The 21,063-nt window shown below is 39.2% G+C and overlaps 1 protein-coding gene and 1 long non-coding RNA gene across 2 annotated transcripts in view; one reads left to right on the forward strand and one right to left on the reverse strand.

The window, feature by feature from the left end:
• Positions 1-12,413: 12,413 nt before the first annotated feature.
• Positions 12,414-12,904, reverse strand: LOC115629545. Its single transcript, XR_003995932.1, has 3 exons — positions 12,677-12,904; positions 12,499-12,603; positions 12,414-12,439 (listed from the first exon to the last, which is right to left on the reverse strand). It is a non-coding gene; the product is annotated as an uncharacterized LOC115629545 (long non-coding RNA).
• A 4,797-nt stretch (positions 12,905-17,701) lies between these two features.
• LOC115629546 (tubulin polyglutamylase TTLL4) overlaps positions 17,702-21,063 on the forward strand; it is a 38,098-nt gene continuing 34,736 nt past the window's right edge. The window contains exons 1-3 of the mRNA XM_030526027.1: positions 17,702-17,841; positions 17,903-19,074; positions 19,151-19,361. Of these exons, the coding sequence (XP_030381887.1) occupies positions 17,821-17,841; positions 17,903-19,074; positions 19,151-19,361 (1,404 nt within the window). The 5' untranslated portion in view covers positions 17,702-17,820. The remainder of the gene's footprint in view (positions 17,842-17,902; positions 19,075-19,150; positions 19,362-21,063) is intronic.

Below are 21,063 nucleotides of genomic sequence, written 5' to 3' on the forward strand. Positions count from 1 at the left end.
GAATTTCTCGGAGCATGGTCTACTGGACACTGGGGCGAACATAAGTTGTATAGGAGCAGATTTAGCAAGGATTGATTGGTCTGGCAGCTCTCAATACAGTAAGATGGTTTCAGATGTCAAGACAGCTGATGGAAAGAAACATCCTGTTATAGGTTTAATCAAGACCGAAGTGAATTATCGGGATACCAATAAAATTATTACGTTCTATATCATACCATCAATAGATAAGCGGGTAATATTGGGAATTGATTTTTGGAAAACGTTTGAATTGGCCCCTGGTCTTATATCAGAGATCGAGTTGCCAATACCAAATATAGATAACGCTGTAAACGAAAATAAATTTCCCCTAACGATTGAGCAGCAGACCCGACTTGAGGCTGTTATCGCTTGTTTCCAAATTTTGAACGACAGGGATTAGGTAAAACATCGTTAATTAAACACCATATTGAAGTAGGAAACGCCACTCCAGTTAAACAAAGATTCTACCCTGTATCCCCAGCTGTAGAAAAGTTGATGTATAAAGAAATTGATAGAATGCTGGAGCTAGGAGTTATTGAGAAATCTTATAGCCCATGGAGCTCACCCATGCGTCTTGTTGTAAAACCAGGAAAAGTGCGGTTGTGTTTAGATGCACGAAAAATAAATCAGCTCACTAAAAAAGACGCATATCCCCTGATTAGCATTGATAGCATTTTTGCAAGACTGCCTAAAGCAAATATTATTACAAAAATTGATTTAAAGGATGCATATTGGCAGATTGGCCTAACAGAAGAGTCAAAAGCTATAACCGCATTTACGGTACCAGGCCGACCGTTATATCAGTTTAAGGTCATGCCTTTTGGTCTTTGTAATGCTCCGCAAACCATGTGCCGACTAATGGATGAACTTATCCCATCAGAGTTGAAGCATTGTGTATTTGGTTATTTGGATGACCTCTGTGTAGTGTCTGAAGATTTTGAAACCCATTTGTCGATTCTTATAAAATTGTCTGAACAATTTCGTAAAGCTAATTTAACATTAAACATAACGAAGACACAGTTTTGTGTAATCGAAGTACCATACTTAGGTTATTTAATAGGTCGTGGAGGTATCTCAACTGACCCGAGTAAGGTCGATGCAGTTCGGTTATGGCCAGTTCCCAAGACATTAAAACAGGCTCGAGGATTCATGGGAGTTGCAAGTTGGTATCGAAGGTTTATAAATAACTTTTCTGACGTTGTGTTTCCTATAACCGAACTCCTGTCTACCAAAAAGAAATTTGCTTGGACTGACGCGGCTCAAATTGCCTTTGAGAAATTAAAAAACTTACTTACCTCAGCACCAGTGCTTCAGAACCCTGATTTTAAAAAGAAATTCTACGTGCATTGTGATGCTAGTGACTATGGTATTGGGGCAGTGTTAGTGCAATTGTCAGAAGATGGGGCAGAGCAGCCGATTGCTTTTATGTCAAAGAAACTGAATACCGCCCAGCGTAACTATAGTGTTACTGAGCGCGAATGCCTAGCGGCACTCGAAGCGATAGAAAGATTTCGGTGTTATATTGAATTGCAAGAATTTGAAGTCATAACAGATCATGCCAGTTTAGTTTGGCTTATGAAGCAACAAAACTTAAAAGGCAGGCTGGCAAGATGGGCGATGAAACTACAAGGTTATGCATTTACTATAAGTCATCGTCGAGGTAGAGAAAATATATTTCCCGACGCGTTATCTCGTTCAGTTTCGGAAGAAGTTGCAGGATTAGAAGTTATTCAACCGGAAATAGATTTAAATTCACCTGATTTTGACGAAAGCGAGTATGAGAACTTAAAAACGAAAATTCGCGAGAACGAAGCAAGCTATCCTGATTTAAGGATCCTTGATAAGTTTGTTTATGTTCGAACAGAACATGATGATGGATCCGAACTAAGCAGACAAACCAACTGGAAGCTGTGGATTCCCACCAGCTTAACCAATGGAGTTATTAAACGGGTGCATGATGATATTGTCACAGCTCATGGAGGCATGGCTAAAACTTTGGAACTTATACGCAGGAACTTTTACTGGCCTGGGATGGTTTCACAAGTTAGGGATTATGTCCGTAGTTGCGAAATATGTAAAACTACAAAACCACCAAATCAGATCTTACGGCCGCCAATGGGAAAGCCAGCAGTATCTTTTATTTATTTATTTATTTATTGTTAATTACTTCCTAGCGCAACAAGTAGAGTTACTTATATGTTATAGCACTAGTCACATAAAGAGTTTTACATATGTACTAAACTAGTTAGTTTATAATTTTTTATAAGTTTTAGGTCATTTCAACGTTTGTATGTTGACATTTTAGGGCCTTATCCACGCAGCAAGTGCGGCAATCTTGGCTTATTAATAGTGGTCGACCATCTATCAAAATATAATTGGTTGTGCCCATTGAAAAAATTTACCGCGAATGTCATTAAGGAATTTCTGCAGGATCACATTTTCTTTCGATATGGGGTGCCAGAAATTTTGATAAGTGATAACGGATCGCAATTTAAGGCTCGTGAATTTAATGCCTGGCTAACATCACTAGGAGTAAAACACATGTACACAGCCTTATACTCTCCCCAGGGGAATGCCTCAGAAAGAGTAAACCGATCAATCATTGCAGCTATTCGAGCTTACTTGAAAGACGACCACCGCGAATGGGATCTGCACATACACGGCATTAGCTGTGCTTTGCGTAATTCTTACCACCTGAGCATAGGCTGTTCTCCTTTTCACGCCTTATTTGGTTTTGACATGGCTACCCATGGAACTCATTATAAGCTGTTAGAAAATGTTAAAATGTTAGAAGAATCTAATAATGTATTACAGCGGGACGACCAATTACAATTGTTAAGAAAGGAATTGAGGGAAAATATTGCCCAAGCAGCCGAACGGAGTGCAAAACAGTACAATCTAAGAACACGTATTAGGTCTTTTAAAGTGGGACAAGAGGTGTACCGGAGAAATTTCAGCCTAAGCAACTTTGCGAAAAATCAAAATGCCAAATTCAATCCACAGTGGATAAAATCTCGAGTACGAGAGCGGCTTGGAAATTGTTATTATATACTAGAAGACTTCAACGGTCGACTCCAAGGGACCTTTCATGCCAAAGATATTCGGCAATAATTTGTGTTTTCAGGTTAATTCCCCGGGTCATGACCCTAGAATTTACCTGTGGTTGTGGTGAACAAGGGATGCATAATTTAGCCAATACCTAAACCTAAGGGTTATCGGTGCATCGAGCTTATGATCGTGAGTGCAAATGTCAAATTGGCAGATGCGATGTCGCGCTATTTTTCTGTCTCTCTCTCTCTCTGAGAGGATCATAGCGTGCACAGCATATAAGCGATAGAGAGTACAATCGTAGTTCTTCTTTCCTTTTGAGCCAGCATCAGCGACGGACGTACTTAGTGCAGTCAAGAAAGAAATAAATCGTGAATCTCGTTCTGTCATTGATATAAAGAAATTAATCTCGGTAAATATCAGGCATCCACCAAATATTATTGTTTTATAGTAAGTTATGTTCTTTTAGCTACCCATAAGTGGGCAGTGAAATAGATATTTTGGTGCAGAATTGTTGGCAACGAGGAAAAAAGGGAAAACAACAAAAATAAGTCCACACGCAGCAAGTTGCGGGCCAGCTTTATTAATTTAGTGGCGGCGCAATAGCGTGAGGCCCCATAAAGGCAAACATTGTGAGCTTGGTGCCCGATTCTGGAACCGCGCACCGCATGGAATGCACTCGAATCTGACCTAAAAGTGGCTAAAGGCTCTGTCGCAATTACTACGTGAGGACACATGTTATACCTTTGCGAGAATTGGGAGTGGCCAAGAAATTCGGCGCCTCCCAGAGCAGGTTTCAAGCGACTGTTGCTAATCAAGGACTCCATAGTTCGTGGCAATACCTTTGAAACCATGCAATATCCATGATAAGTGCATGAGCATGGTGTTTCGTCCATAAAAGCTGCTTCACTACAACAGCACTCGTGTCGAGCGCGAAACTAAACCCAGCATTTTACTAGGAAGGAGAGAGAAGGTTCTGCTACATGACCAAGGAGAGGACACAGGTCCAACGCGAATAGCCATGTTAGGCTATCGCCATCTGAAATTTGTTTAATTTTAATTTTGAGTTAGGTTATTAATTTGAACTTTTCTGTCTAACTACAGAAGCAGTTATTTAATATAATTTCCACAACAACAAGAGTATGTAAAGAAAGCGCAGCATGTCTTCGATGTAGGATGGATATGTATTGTTTGATAAAATTGGCAACCCAAACCCACACGACACAAATTTAAATTTATTCTCCAGCAACTACATCAGCGTCGACTACGATGGCCTTCGGAGGAGATTACGATGGGTGAGTTCGTTCCAAATAATTAAAATATTTAACTTTGTGTTGTGATTATAATAACCCGAGCCAAACCTATGTATATTACATATTGAAATGCCAAATGCAAACTCCATCTGAGCTTGTATACCAAACTAATACATAATGCAATACTGGTGGTTGCAGTTATCAGCTGTTTGATTTTTATGCATATGCGCCTGAACGAAAATAGAAACGGGTAAAGCATATTTTTTCCTGTACTTTGTTTTGATTATACTTATCCGCTGAGGCATCGAACATGTGAGCTAGCCGAATACGCAGAAATCTATACATAACGTTGTCGTTGTAACCAACCACTCACCGTGGTGCACACCTAGTTAAACATGAAATGAAACGCATAGTACTTATATTATTATTATTATACTTAAGTTGGAAGATAATCATTTGAAGTTAGTTTTTTGTAACCATTTTGTATTATAGTTTAAACCCTTCTTATTATTGATAACCTTGTATACTTTTCAAACAATTTTCGCCATTAAAGGCACATGAAGTTCGCATCTTAAAATTTGAAATGAGCGTTATTACAATTAATTTTTCCATCTTTATCTAAATAAATGTATATTATCATGAATGAGTAAATTTTGAGTAAATTTCCTTGAAAGTAATGTAGACGGGGAATATGGTGTCGTAGAAACTTTAGGGATTTTCCACATATTTGGCTAAAGGAAAATCATGGTAGGGTGGGTAAAGAAGCCTAGCTACAATAACATCTAGTAGCTCAGAGGTGTAATACAGGGCTTTTCCTCCTTTCTTAACTCCTATTTCTCTTTCTTTCGGGTCATAAGCTGCCCAGTTAATTTTTTTGCAACATTTAAGGCATAGCGGACTCATTTATTTATTCTATGTGTATACGACGAGTTAATGGCAGAATCAAATGAATCAACGAACCCCCCCACAGGCTGTTTGCTAGTCGCAATTTCGAGTCCCAGTCGATTTATTTGTTTCTAGGTTCACCTTAGCTCAGGGATGAATTTTGTTTTACCGGTCATGCATTTTTTTCAGAATACCGTAATCAGACATTACATCTAATTGACTGCCCAACAGGAACTATGTGTGTATATTGTATACAGATGCAGTCGCGGAGAGAAACGGTAATCTCGTTTCATTCCTAGTTCATTTTATCCTCGGATATTATAGAATCGTCATCCACTATTTGAACATAAATGCATATAGTTATAAGCGTCTACAATGCCCTGACCTACACTGCTGCAAGGAATGGCCCTTGCGAAGACAGTTGAGGCACAGATGCAGTCGATTTGCCTCCTTGTATCGCAAGTTGGCGTTTAAGCTTAAAAACCTTGGACATTTGGACAAATAGTGGTCCTTAGAGTCACAAAATATGCAAAGTGCTTGTGTGCGGTTAGTTGATACAATAAGTGTGTTACGGCTCGATCTACTTAAGCTCTTGCCCACCTGTTGGCTAGGTGTCTTGTGTACCGACATGCCTGTCCGTTTTGGAAGTTTACCGGTGGGCAAGGCCTCCTCCCACTTCTCATGCGTATGCTGGTCCAATTTGCCAGATATTAGATGAATAAGCCAGCCATCAGCAAGCTCCTGTGTGATTGTCATTGTGCTTAGTGCTCGCAGATGGGAATTGATTTTGTCGCTTAATGTGCGTAGACTGCTTGCGGAACCTGACTCAACGCCTGAAAGACCAAATATAGACCGCACGTGTGCCTGAAAATGGAGTAAATTGTTATCAATACGTTTGGCTAGCAATTCCAAAGCCTTGTCGTAGTTCTTTTCTGTAGGCTCAAGAGAACGTATTGTGTCGAGGGCGGCGCCATCCAAACACGAACGAAGATGTTGAAACTTTTCCACTTTGGCAATATCGTCATTGTTACCAACGGCGGAGTTGTAGACAGCGTAGAAGTCAGGCCAATCAATGTGGGTGCCAGAGAAACGTGGGAGCTGCAACTCAGGCAAGCGGGCCTTACGCGATGTTATCCTTAAAAATGAGCTTTGATCATCAATGCTTTGATGAACTGTTGTACAGTTGGAGAAAGTGGCCCTGCGTATGTAGATGGTCGAGCTGCCTAGCTTGGATTTTACCTCGTAATATATTTGCGCAAAATTCTGCCTCGAATCGCTCACCAATTCCAGCAGATCCAACTTCTCGAGAGTTGACTGCGCACGATCAAAATCAGCGTTAATTCGTTCGGCGCCTTCTAGACGCACCTGTAGGCCAGCCTCATCCAAATGGGTAAGCTCATCAGGTAAAAGGAACTGGTTCATTGACATAAGTTGTTTGAACACTGCAGCCGTTTTCGTCTTGTAAAAGTCAATGTCACTCGCGGCCAGATTCGGCTGTGCAGATGCTGGATCTTGAGCCATTGCAAATTACTTATGCACTTGTTTGTATAATGTATATGTAATATACAGAGCTCTGCTAGTAGCACGCAATAGTTTAAAAGCAGATTAAATTCGGCTCGCGGATTGTTTAGAACTGCAGCGTAAACAATAGGTCGTTTGGCACTGCTAACTATGTATGTAAGCGATAATATTGATTATATGCATATGCGTATGCAGACGGCAGCCAAAACGAAAAAGCGAAGTTCAATTTGCACGATATTATTTATCACTCTCTTTGTGTTTGTGCAAAAAGTGAAATTATATCTGCGCGCAAGTGCAACTACTGCATCTCAGCAAGCCACGATATAGCTGATTGTCAACCTTTCGCAGCAATTCCTGTTGCAGAGCATTTCACTTTCATCAGAGCATAGAAAATGTGTATAAATTGCCTAAAAATAGGGTATGGTGTGTCGAAGTGTAACGCTTCCAAGTGCCGAGTCTGTTCAAAGGCTCATCATACGCTGCTTCATCGGTATGAATGGCAAGGTGCCAATAATGCGGCAGCATCGCATCCGACCAATGAGGCATATGTTAGCCATGTCCGAAGCAAGGATCAGATAATCCTTGCTACAGCAGCACTTGTAAAAGTTAAAGACAGAACTGGCCAATTCTAGGTTGCTAGGGCATTGTTGGATTCTGGATCCCAAGTCAACTTCTTGTCGGAGTCGCTGGCTTACGCCAACGCCGAGAAAATGGTGCGTTAAATATTCTGACAGTTGGCCAGTCGAACGGTTCGGCATAGAGTCAACGCTTGTGTTCAGTCACGCACCACCGCATACAGCTTCATGGCAGATTTTTGGGTACTAAGATCAATATCTGCTTGTCAGCCAAGCGATGCCGTGCGTCTCGAGCAGTGGAAGGTACCACCAAATGTCGAACTGGCTGATTCTGAGTTTTTCAGACCAGCTAAAATAGACTTGCTGCTGGGAGCCGAAACATATTTTCAGCTTCTGGGCGTTGGCCAAATAAAACTCGGTCCCACACTTCCAATTGTACAAAAGACGCTGTAAGGTTGGATTGTGTCTGGAAAATGCACCCAAAGGGCACCTTCTGCGTCAACAATATGTAATATTGCCATCAAAGACAATGAATGTTCTCTCGATTCTCTGGTTGAACATTTTTGGGAGTTAGAGAAAGTCCCAGAAAAATCGAAAGCTAGTTGTTACTCAGCTGAACAGTTAGCCTGCGAGCAAAGCTTCGTTCAAACAGTCCGCAGGCTACCTTTTGGCCGTTTGGAAGTAAATCTTCCTCTTAAACGAAGCCCTAATTCGCTTGGTCATTCCTTTGAGATAGCAAAAAGGCTTTTCTTATCGTAAGAGCGAAGGCTGCTTAAAGATGAAAGCTCACGTCACATGTACAATAAGTTCATGAGAGAATATTTAGATCTCGGTCACATGTCAGAGCTTTATGGTACTCCTCCAGAACCACACTGCTATATTCCTCATCAGTGCGTTCTGAGGCCTGAAAGTAGCACCACTAAGCTGCGCGTAGTTTTCGACGCGTCTAGAAAAACCTCTTCGCTTGTGTCGCTGAACGATACTTTAATGGTAGGTGCTACAATTCAGAGGGACCTCTATGCCACTCTAATTAGTTTTCGGCTGCATAGATACGCAATAAGTTCCGACATTTCTAAAATGTACCGGCAAGTAGGAGTGACTAAATCAGATCACAACTTTCAGCTGGTTCTCTGGCTACAGGATGCTTCTCAAGATCTGAAAACGTACCGTTTGAACACGATCACTTTTGGAACTGCCTCGGCGCCATTTCAGGCGATTCGATGCCTTTTGTGGATGTGGCAATCCCAATGAGCTTGCATACATCTTGGGACACATTCAAGTCAAATCTGCTTAAACTCGATCAAATTATTATACCGAGATATGTAGGTCTCGCCGGAAGTCGAACTATCCAAACACATGGTTTCGCAGATGCATCCAGCCACGCTTATAGGTGCTGCATCTACATTCGAACTGATAACGGTAACAATGCTGTCTCTGTCTTGTTGTACTGGCTTAAACGAGATCCATCTTCGCTGTCGACATTTGTCGCCAATAGGGTTGCGGATATACAAGTAATTGCAAGTCAAACGATTTGGCGCCACGTACCGACCGAATGGAACCCCGCCGATTTAGTGTCCAGAGGCACTAATGTTGACGAGTTGGAATCGTCCATTTGGTTTAACGGCCCCGTATTTTTATTGAAACCTACTAATCATTGGCCAAACTTACATCAGTTTGAGTCAGCACCAGATTTAAAGTCGTCTGAGGACAAAAAAAAGTGTCGGCACACACTGTCACTGAGACATATTTAAGCCCAATTGAGGCCTTAATTGAAAGGTGCTCCGATTTCAAAAAGCTGGTTCGTATAGTGGCATACGTGAATCGGTTCTGTCTCAAATAGAAATGCAAAAGCAGATGCTTGTTTACTGGCTTTCCTTAAACTAATAGAAATTGCACCAGGAGGTTAAAAATTTAAAGGCGTCCAAATTGCTTCAACCGAAATATCAGCGTCTGAATCCGTTCATGCACCAGTACGAGCAAAACGGAGTTAGCTTGCAACTTGTGCGAGTAGGTGGATGGCTGCTTAACGCTTCTCTGCCGTACGACGCGAAATTTCCTTTGCTAATGCCACGAAATTCGCGTCTTGTAAATCTTTTAGTTCGCGCCTTGCATTTTGAAAACCATCATGCAGGTGCCAAAGTCATGGTTGCTCTTCTTAGGCAACAAATATGTTTTATCAATAATGCTCGAGAGGCATGCACAAGGGCAGTAAAAAACTGCGTGCATTGCTTCAGCTACAAACTAAAGTTGCTGAGTCAAATAATGGGCAACTTGTCATCCGATCGCGTGAATCCTGAGCACGAGTTCGCGGTTTGTGGCGTAGAATATTTTGGTCCTTTCCACGTCAGTCTCAGAATTCGTGGAAGAGCCCCTTTAAAGCCCTATATCGCAGTATTTGTGTATTTTACGTCAAAGGCAGTCCACCTCGAACCTGTTGAAGACCTGTCGACTGATTGCTTTTTAAATTCTTCACCAGACGGGGTCTTCCAGAGCGCGTGTACAGCGACAACGCGACAAATTTCGTGGGCAGCATTCGGCGACCAGAAGGATAGGAAGGTGTCGTACGTCGTACAGCGAGCACCCCACTTCGAAGGACTGTGGGAAGTAGCAGTGAAGGCCGCCAAGAATCGCCCTCGACGCCTTCAGAGGTGGAGGTAGAGGCTCTACTCAACTCCAACTCCCCCTCAGCAGCGATCCAAGCGACGGCGAGGCCCTCACTCCAGGCCACCTGCTAATAGGTCGGCCTCTACGTTCGCTGCACGAATCCGAGCCACGAAGGGCTGGCAGTAGGACTAGCTCCGGGTTGTTGAAACGGTGGCAGCAACTTTCGGCGCTCAAGCTTCAGTTTTGGCTCAGCTGGTCCTGGGGCTACGTCCTCAGCCTGCAGCAGCGGACTCGGTGGGCCAAAGGAGAGCCCAACGTGGAAGTCGGCGCCCTCGTTCTCATCCACGAGGACAATCTTCCACCCCAAAAGTGGCTGACAGGAAGCGTGGTTCGCACAACCGTCGAGCAAGACGATAAGCGCGTGTGGCAGAAGTACGCACAGCAACAAAAGTGGTGAAACGGCCAATTCACAAGCTGGCCGTACTACCAATAGGTTAAAGCCTATCACTTTAACGAGACCGGAATGTTGAAGCAGGAGTTGGTTAGTTATAAGTTTGATTATTGTTGAATTGTAGATTGTAGACCTATTGTAAACTTAATTTGTAAGCCAATGAATTTTTAGCAGTGTAGTAAATGGAATATGTATAAGCTTAGGTTAGCATTGTAACTTTAAGGCGCGCTGTTAGAATGTAAGAAAAGTTCGCATTGTCATAGGCCTAAGCATAAATAGAAATTAATACAACTGGCACTCGTTAACTAGCATTGAAGAACGACACATGAATTCTTTAGCACAAATAAATTTCGTTAACTTCTCCATCAACCCAACTATAGTATTATTCATTACCGCGGTCGATTTATAGTTTCAGTTAAATACATATACATAAATAAATATAAACAAATATTTATAGTATATATATATATCTCTATATATATAAAACAGTTCGTCCTGACTGACTGATTGACAATCAACGCACAGCCCAAATGGTAAGAGCTAGGAAGCTGAAATTCGGGTAAAAGTTGTCTTTTATGGTGTAGGTGAGCATTAAGAAGCAATTTTGGAAAAGGGGGAAAACGGGCTCCAAAGATGTATGAAAAATCCGCAATTTTCATTTGATTGGCTTCAAACTGGGTTTGTGTAATCTATAAAAGAATTAAAAAAACACTGCATACTTGATTTTTCACCGTTTTCTTGGGGCAGGAAAAAGGAGGGTTTCCTGTGGAATAATTCAAACACAATCAACACCCCATAGGAAGGAATTTTTGTAAATTCGAGCTCCAAGTGGGGGAAAATTAGATTCAAAGTTTGTTTGAAAAATCCGCATTTTCCACCAATCAACTTCAAATTTTGTTTTTAAAATCTATAAAAGAATGAAAAAAAAACTGCATACTCGGTTTTTATAGTCTGTACATGAAATGTTCAAGAGTATATTAGGTTTGCGGGAGCTAAAAAATGTAACAGGCAGAAGGAGGCGAGGCAGACCCGACAAAGTATATATATTCTTGATCAGCATGACAAGACGGGTCGATCTAGCCCTGTCTGTCCGTCTGTCCGTATGAACACCTGGATCTCAGAGACCATAAAAGATAGAGTCAGCAAAGTTTGCACAAGATGCCTTATTTGTGGACGCTATACGAGTTTGTTTTATTTTTTTGATTTTACCCCCGATAATGGTTTTTTTTTTCGTAGCGCCTTTCGTATAACCACGTATATCTCGGAAGATATAAGACCTAGGGACATAAAATTAGAAGTCCAAGATGCCTTATGTGAACACGCAGGAATTGTGTATTTTGGAAATTCCCTCCTTCCCCATTTACACTCGCAATTCGTGATGGAAACATAACTCCTGTAATTCTCGGAATTTTTGACACAAATTTGGCAAATACGTACAGTTAGTGACTATGTGTGCTTATACTAAATGTCATTATGATTAACCTATTTATCAGGAAGTTATAGCCATATATATAATATTTGGCCAAGCGCTGCCCGCAGTTGTTGTTGTTGCTGCTTTGGTTCAAAATTTTGCTACATGCATACATGAATAGACACGCATAGGCATGCATACACTCCCATAGACACAATTCCTATGTAAATGTCTAATTATACACCCCTTACGTGAGTTCGAATACCAAGGGTGGTAATTTTTTTTTTTTTAATTTTCTTCATTTTTAACATTTCTATAATTTATCTACACATATGTACAGAGTATGTCGTACATATGTACAAAGTCGGGACACCTGACTTTAGCATTTCTACATGTTTTTATCATTTTATATTGAGTAATACTTATTACATAACTTATATGTATATGCATTCTATAAAATGTTGTTCATTTATTACTTATTGTGTCGTCATCAAAACTGAAACTATTCCTCTAATTAATTATAGCTTACATAATTTTTAAGGTTTTTGGACATCTCCACTTCACCCGTTAATATGAAGAAAACTGCAATCGGTAAGTCTCCTTCTTTTATTATTATGCGTCCCGAGGATATTGGCATAAATTGTACAACCGGTATTAACCTAGCACGAATTTTCTGCATGCATTTAATGGATTGGTTAATTTAAAAGATAAGAAGTTTATGGTTTGACTTACTGGTGGAATACGAGCAAAGCACCTAAGTCCAGCAAATAAGTGACATAATTTCTTTCTTTCAGAAACAGAGCGAGCGGCATGTGGTGTTCTTATTAGGGATTTTTCCTTTGTTTTTTTTTTGTGATGTTAAAAAATGAATGAAATACTAAAAATCACTGGTTGTTATAAATAAACTTACACCTAATGTTAACATCCCTACTTTTCTCTTGGTTCGTAAAAGTAAGGCTTTATTTTTTTTCGTATTCAAAGATATTTTTTGATCCCCGGTATCATCAAGCCATTGTAAATTAACTATAACTGCACGGACTAACCTTTTAAAAAAATATTTCAGGTACGTTTTTCTTAAAAAGTCTTCAGCTACGCGAGTTCGCTTCGACATATTAAACAATAAAAAAGGTAACACAAAAATAAATTTTAAAATTAAACGTCAATGAATGAACTGAATATGTTCTGTATTCATCTTGATTAATAAACACTAGCTTTCTATGTGTTAGACAAACATCATCCAAATACCATTCCTTCAACAACCTAACTCTCAAGCTTCAAAATAATACATACAACAAACTTGCACAGCATACACACATGAGGCAATATGGTGTCTCTAGCTATTATAATCTCTGAGATCCAAGTGTTCATACGAGTTCAGATATTTGTTTGTTAAATCCAATATAGATATAATCTGTGTGTCTGCGACGTGTCTTGTCTTAGTGATCAATTTTTATGTTGTGATAGTTATAGTGTATATCGTTATAATCGCGAGAGCCATGCGGAGGGTGTTGCTCTGTACATTAACTGCACAAAAGTTTTTCCGTAACGCCGTTCATATCATCGCCTATTTTTTTGAGACTATAAGACCTAGGGACATCAAATTTAAAGTCCAAGATGTCTTATGTGAATACGCAGAAAATGTTTTTTTGGAGTAACTCGTTCGACATTTTTTTAAAATTTTCTTATTATTCTAAACATATGTACAGAGTATTTCAAAGTCGGGACACTCGATATTAACTTCTCTACTTGTTTTTTAAAATCTTTATTCGTTATTTAAGATCTGTCCCAAGAATGACAATCATTAAATTTTATGGTAGCATTGAAATTTGTTCAATCATGCTGTGGTTGTTTTAGCCTCTGGTACTAACTAGTGGCTGAATATTTTACAATTGGTACTTGAACCAAGTGTATTCGGAGGAGCTGAAAGGAAATGTGAGATCAGAGCGAGTGTTCTTGTTGTTCTGTCTGTTTATTGATTGAAATGCAAGGGCTTATATACTAAATTTGAATGTGCGCAGGTCTAATTATTACTAACAAGTGTATCTTAAAATATATTGCCCATGCGTAGCTCGTGATACGGTCAAGTGCGTGTGACATTGACAGTATGATGAACTTCAGCGCTATGGGGCATACATATATGAACAGCAACAATATAGGTATATTGATAATTAACAAACCATAAATATATTTAGTCCTGTTTAATTTGGAACACACCTTGTATACATACATACAGGTTGCGCCATCTTTTATGTCGGTATGTAAACATTGAATATCTTTGAAAATAAACAACCGATTTTCAAGTATGAGATATTTTTTTATTTAATTTGGTTCTGTACAATTTTTTCAGACTAATTTTATACACTGGTCTACTCAAGTCAATCGGTTCACTAATGACAAAGTTATTCAATATTTACATACCGACATAAAAGATGGCGCACCCTGTACATACATCATAATTATTTCTTCTCCTCTTTAATGAAAAGTTACAAAAATACAACGCGGCTTATCTTGTATTCTTTCTCAGAGTAAATAAATAAACCATGTTTAAAGTTAATTAAATTTCTAATTTTGTAAAACCACTTCTTGGTGATCACCAACACTTTGACAGCTTTTTAACGCTTACCATTTTGGCTGTGCGTTGATTGCACATACCCACATACATACTACATGTACATAAATACAGTGAGCCAATCCCGTGCGGGACATTTAATTTTGATTTAAAAGTCGGGACGTCCCACCAAAATCGGGACGTCTGCCAACGCTGATATGTACATACATTTTATTTTTTTATGCAGGCGCTATCTATCCTCATGTGCATGTACGTACATATCCATACATATAAGTATACATACATACATATGTAATCAATTGTACAGTTAAACACTTATCCATATGTGTTTGTTGAATATGAATGTTGTAAGTGTAAAAGGCGTGTTTCTGCTTTTGTAAATCGCGGTGTATGGATACACAAATTTTTTTTGTAAATCGAATAATTAGGAGAATGTCGATATTTAATTTATGATTTTATTCTTGGGTATATGGTAGTCCAATTTTAAGGACCGATATATGTACATAATATTCCTTTTTCATAAAATATTAATTTATTTTATGCAAATGTGGCTAACATTAACATTGCTGTTTTTTGGATATGCGAGATCCATCCAAATCCCTTGCTTTTTTCAACAATAAAATACATATACATGTATGTATGTATGTACATGACAGAATGCCTTAAGATAGACTTTGTGCAAAAAACTGGAATAAATATTAGAGTATTTCCTAATTTGAAATTCTATTTTGGTCGTGTTGTTTTTGTTTCTATCGCATTTTCGTGTGTTCGTGCTTATTAAGTCAACACGAACACGCACAAAATTTGAATATGAAACACGGCAACCGTGTGCACGCAGTGCAGCGATGTGCCACGAATAATAAAACACACAGATTGAGTGTGTCACTGTGTAAGTGTGTTTATGTGGTGTCCCCAACTGTTTCATATTGTGCGCTCTTTGTTATTTATTGTTATACTCTGTACATTTTATGTGCAGAGCCGTGTTGTGCCGTGTTGCTGAAAATGTAACAGGCAGGAGGCGTGGCAGACCCCACAAAGTATATATATTCTTGATCAGCATGACGAGACGAGTCGATCTAGCCCTGTCTGTCTGTCTGTTTGTCCGTCTGTCCGTATGAACACCTGGATCTCAGAGACTATAAGAGGTAGAGACACCAAACTTTGCACAAAGATGCGTTATAGGTGTACGCCACTTTCCCACTATAGGGGTTTTCGCGATTTTCCATTTGTATAATCGTCTATATCTAATAGACTAGAAGACCTACGGACACCAAATTTTAGTCCCAGATGCCTTATGAGAATACGCAGAAAATGTGTATTTTGGAATTTCCCTCCCTCCTCCCTCTCCCCTGTAAATCGCAAATACCCCGAGTTAGTTATTATGTGTCCGTATGCCAAGTTTCACTATGATAGACCGATTTAACAAGAAGTTATAGCCATAAATATATTTGCTGCTGCAGCGCTGCTCAAGCGCTGCCCAAGCGCTGCCCGCGGCTGTTGTTGATGTTGCTGTTTGGTTGACTGCGAAAATGCTTACACAGGCACAAAATTCATACACTCCCATAGACGCAATTGCTTTGTATATGTGCAATTATATACTCTTTACTTGAGTTCGAATACCAAAAGAGGTAAAATCGATCAAATTTTTATACTCTGTACATAAAATGTACAAGAGTATATTAGGTTTGCGGGAGCTGAAAATGTAACAGGCAGAAGGAGGCGTGGCAGACCCCACAAAGTATATATATTCTTGATCAGGATGACAAGCCGTCTGTCCGTCTGTCTGTATGAGCGCAAGGACCACAGCAAGTACAAGAGCAAGAATAACCAAACTTGGTATCCAGATTCTCCTAAATCCCCACTCCCCCGCAATAAATGTTTTTCATAACTCCAGTAATTCTTGGAATTTTTAACTCAAATTTGGCATATACATACAGTTAGTGATTATGTGTCCGTTAGTTAAGTATCATCATGATCGGTCAATTCTGAAGAAAGTTATAGCCATAAATAAAATCGCTGCCAATGCGCCGGTTTGGTTCAACTTTGTGCTACATATGTATGTACATACACGCATATAAACACGGAGACACGATTCTGATGTAAATGTATTCTGTTGAAACTGTACATGAACGTGTCTGCACTTTTCTATATACGTATTGAATTTAATTAAATAATTTAATTAATATATTTTTTTTTCATTTTTTCCTTTTTGGTGGGAGGTACAGGGTATTTAAAGTTAAGCCTTCTCGACATTAGCATTTTTTCTTGTTTTTAGTCTAAGCTTAAGCCAAAATACACGATATGTGAAACCTCCCATACGAGATTTATATTCCACCGAGAATTGGTTTCGAGGCAAAATTTAGGCGGCTGAGATTTCTGTGGCAGCCTTGAGTGTGTGTCTCTTTACCTAACTACATCTATGTGATTGTACTTTGTTGTTGCCTGCGGGCAGATCTTCGTTTAATGTGTTGGTCCATCGAACGTCTAGTCAGCCTTAAATATTCATAATTCTAAATAGCAGTTTCGTTTTTATTCTCTGTACATGAAATGTACAAGAGTATATTAGGTTTGCTGGAGCTGAAAAATGTAACAGGCAGAAGGAGGCGTGACACCCCACAAAGTATATATATTCTTGATCAGCATGGCAAGACGAGTCGATCTAGCCCTGTCTGTCTGCCTGTCTGTCCGTATAAACACATGGATATGTGAATACGCGGAATATGTGTATTTTGGAATTTCCCTCCCCTCTCCAGCGCAACCACTGATTTTCTGATTTGGGAAGTACCCCCAGTAAGTGATTATGTGTCCGTTTCATTATAATGCCTTTAACAAGAAGTTATAGCCATAAATATATTTGCTACCCAAGCGCTGCCCGCAGCTGTTGTTGATGTTGGTGCTTTGGTTGACTGCAAACATGCTCACACAGACGCGAATAAACGCGCATAAGCATACATACACTCATATAGACGCAATTGCTTTATAAATGTGCTATTATACACCCTTTACTTGAATTCGAATACCGAGAGAGGTAAAATCGATCAAACATTTTTTTTAATTCTCTTAATTTTTTTAATTTCTATAATAACCCTAAACATATGTACAGAGTATTTCAAAGTCGGGACACCCAACTTTAGATTTTTTACTTGTTTCTAAAAAAACTATACGATAATGTTTTTAAAGAATTTTTAAAAATGTAGATAAAAAACCTTAAATTAAGACCAATTGCTCCAATTCCACTGTTTTGAAATCGTTCCTAATTATGAATTGAAGGTCTTCTTTTTTCTGTTTACGTGATCATCTTGAGTATCGTTTTGTACTCAACATTCGCATTTCAATATCAATATATTATCGATATTCTCGTTTGATACGCATCGCTATATGTTTATGTATATTTTCGTATTTTACATTATTTTTAAAGTACCTAAACTTAAATTTTTTGTATTATAAGTTGAATTAAACGAGACAATAGATCCAAATATTGTATAATGCCAGGATGCAGTAACAAGGTTACATAAAATGTGTTTAATAAACGCCTCAAATTGTTTCTAATATTTTTTTGTTATTTAGGCCACTAAGGCGGATAGTCAATCCTCTACAGCTGTACCGACACGATCGGTAATAATGTTGTTAGCAGCATCCTTGACAACTGCTGTAATTGTTGAACTCATGCTCTACTACAGAAGTGAATCTTGGGGCAATTCGAATAATGCGACTACAGAATTCATTGCGCGATCACCCACATATGCAATTTTTAGCAAAAGTGAATCTGAGGATCATTTGGTCCATGTAAAAACATTGTTGCACAAGTTCGGATATAAACGGGTAGATATTGACAGCGACTGGAACTTGCTTTGGGCGCATGACTACCCTTATGCCAATTTCATAAGTTTAAAGAGTTTAAGCGCAAATCAGTTGGTAAACCATTTCCCTGGTTGTGGTTACTTAACTAACAAAGTCGATTTGAGCACCAACACTAAAAGGTTGACATTTCTGCCCCAGGCGTTTCGACTACCAGAGCAGAGTGAGCTGTTTTTACAATATGCGCGTTCATTTCCCGACAAACTTTTTGTTCAGAAACACAACGAGCACCGTGGCATTAAAATAAAAGCCTTCAGAGACGTCGAACTGAACATGAGTGATTCCTTCGTGCAAGAATTTTTGCAAAATCCCTTTCTAGTCGATGGTTATAAATTTGACATCGGCGTGTATGTTGTGATCACTTCCGTAAATCCTTTACGTGCTTACATTTACACTGGCGATGTTTTGTTTCGGTACTGCCCTAAGAAGTACCATCCATTCGATGCCGAGGACATAAATAAGTACATTGTAGGAGATGACTATTTGCCAACATGGGAAGTGCCATCACTTCGTAAGTACTATACTAATTTTGGCGCTAGCATGCGTGATGCTTTTGAGGCTTACGTTCGTGATCAGTCAATGGATCCTGCTGGTATATGGCTGCAAGTTGAACACATCCTCCGTACCACAATTCAAGAAAAGGAGAAAGATATATTTGACACCTTTCGCTCATACAAAACACATAATTTCTTTGAATTAATGCGTTTTGATTTCTTTATTGACGCGAACTTAAATGTTTACCTCATGGAAGCAAATATGTCACCGAATCTTTCCTCGGCTCACTTCAAGTCCAATTCTATTTTATATAACCAGGTTCTTTACAGTGTTTTTAGCTTGGTGGGCATTCGTCCTGTGAGCTCTCATGACTACACAAATTTCATGTGAGTGTGACATGAATTAAGTAGAATTAGAAGCCATATTTAATTTTGTTTTTTTAATTAAATTTTTGATTCACAGGTCGGCTGAAGTCAATGATATAACAGATGATAAAAATTTAGCCACTGGTTTAAATAAGTGTGCCAAATATAAATGCGACAAGTCTTGTAACCAAGAGAATTGTAATCTATGTCTGCCTTGCTTGAGTGGATCTGATTATGAGATTATAAAAAAGGCACATCGGGAGCATTTGCATCGCGCCGATATGAAGCGTATTTTTCCAAAGGAAATTGTAAGTACCTAATTTTCCACAAAACACATTATGTGAATAAGGCTTCTTGGACTGCTGATCAAGAATATATGTATATATTTTGTGCGGTCTCCCACGTCTCCTACCTCTCCCCCTTCCGATGTACATATATCGACATACAAATTAAGCAAGTTCGCTGTTGAGCGAATTTATAAGATGCGCGGTGTCGCACAAATGAGTAGACTTTTTAATTAATGCTTTCACGTGGCGATGACCGACGCGGTTTATTTCCAAAAATCAACTAACTCTACGTACAGAAAAGTTCTTAAAATGAAAGCTAGCCCTGTGACCCATATTTGCTGGTATTGCACTTTCTTCAAGTGCAAGTCTATGCTTATCGTTCTTATTCTGCATGATCGAGCGGTCACTGACTTATGACCGGCCGGATGTGTTAACTCCTCCCTCGCTAAGTTGAAGGCCGTCCTCGGTTTTCCTCAGACTCTCGATAACAATCTGCAAGGAAGATTGGCGGCTAGCCCTTCTCCGTTTCTGGTACAGCTTCGAAAGAAGGAGTCCAATAGCTATGATGAAAAGAATGGATGCGCTGAACATCGCCGGTCTTGTTGTCAGTTTATCCTCTATGCCACCAATGTACCGCGGATTTTCAATGTTTAACCCTTGCAGATATGGCAGGCTCATAATTTCTTGGTGACCAGTGATATTCAGGAATGCCGATGCTGCTGAGGCCGGGTGTCATCGGACGATATTCTTCCTGTTTCTGAACAAAGACCCGTTAATCCAGACTTCTTCATCGAATGTCAGCAGGAACGTACCATGGATACGTTTCTCTGTACTATTGTCAATTTTTATTTCGGCAGTTCCCTCATTTATTATGATGATACCGTCGTCCACAACCTCTAGCGTTTTTAGATGACTGGGACGAGTGCTGCAGTGTGCGGTGCCACCGGAGTGGAGTTGTTGCGCACATGTCGCGGACGATAGCTCCTTGCAAAATGTTGACGTGAGAGTATCGGTGCAATTTCCGATTGGCAGGATTTTATTGCCACAGTCTGCGACATTATTATCTTCAGCAAAATGTAGTATTGTACCATTGTGTTGTACAGGAAACAGGGTGATCTTTTTACAGACTAAGCTAGGATCAGGATATTTAATTATAAAGTGCAGAAAATTATTATCTAATACAACATTGTCAATGTTACTATGTCATTGTCATTGTCAATATGTCATATGCTACTTCCATTAAATCTGTTATTGCAATAATAGTAGAGTGCTCATTTAACATTTTCTCTAAATCTTTAGAATCAAGAATAGCGGGGTTAATAATTTGGATCTTAGCAAGTGTAACAGACAGCATTAATGTCTCAAGTTCCGAAATTAAAATTCTATCCCTTGCGAGTAATGTTTCGTAGAGGTGGCCAGTTTCGATTTGTTTTTTCTTCGTATCCCTGACAATCAGATTTACAGTTTCAGTTTATTTATTTATTTTTTCTTGTACTCTAGTGTTAATAACTAAACTTTGTTGATTGTACTTTATTTTCTCGAAATCGTCGAAATCCGGGGGTTCCAGCAACTATCTTCAGAGCTGTTCCCAAAATATTTATACTTCTTGTATGTCTATGATGAATGTTAATAGTTTCTAAAAGTGTTTTTATATGACCTATGTCAGATTCTAGTATTTTTATACTCTGTACATGAAATGTACAGAAGTATATTAGGTTTGCGG

Source organism: Scaptodrosophila lebanonensis, unplaced genomic scaffold (genome assembly GCF_003285725.1).
Source record: "Scaptodrosophila lebanonensis strain 11010-0011.00,11010-0021.00 unplaced genomic scaffold, SlebRS2 tig00000157-arrow-arrow-pilon, whole genome shotgun sequence".
NCBI lineage: Eukaryota > Metazoa > Arthropoda > Insecta > Diptera > Drosophilidae > Scaptodrosophila > Scaptodrosophila lebanonensis.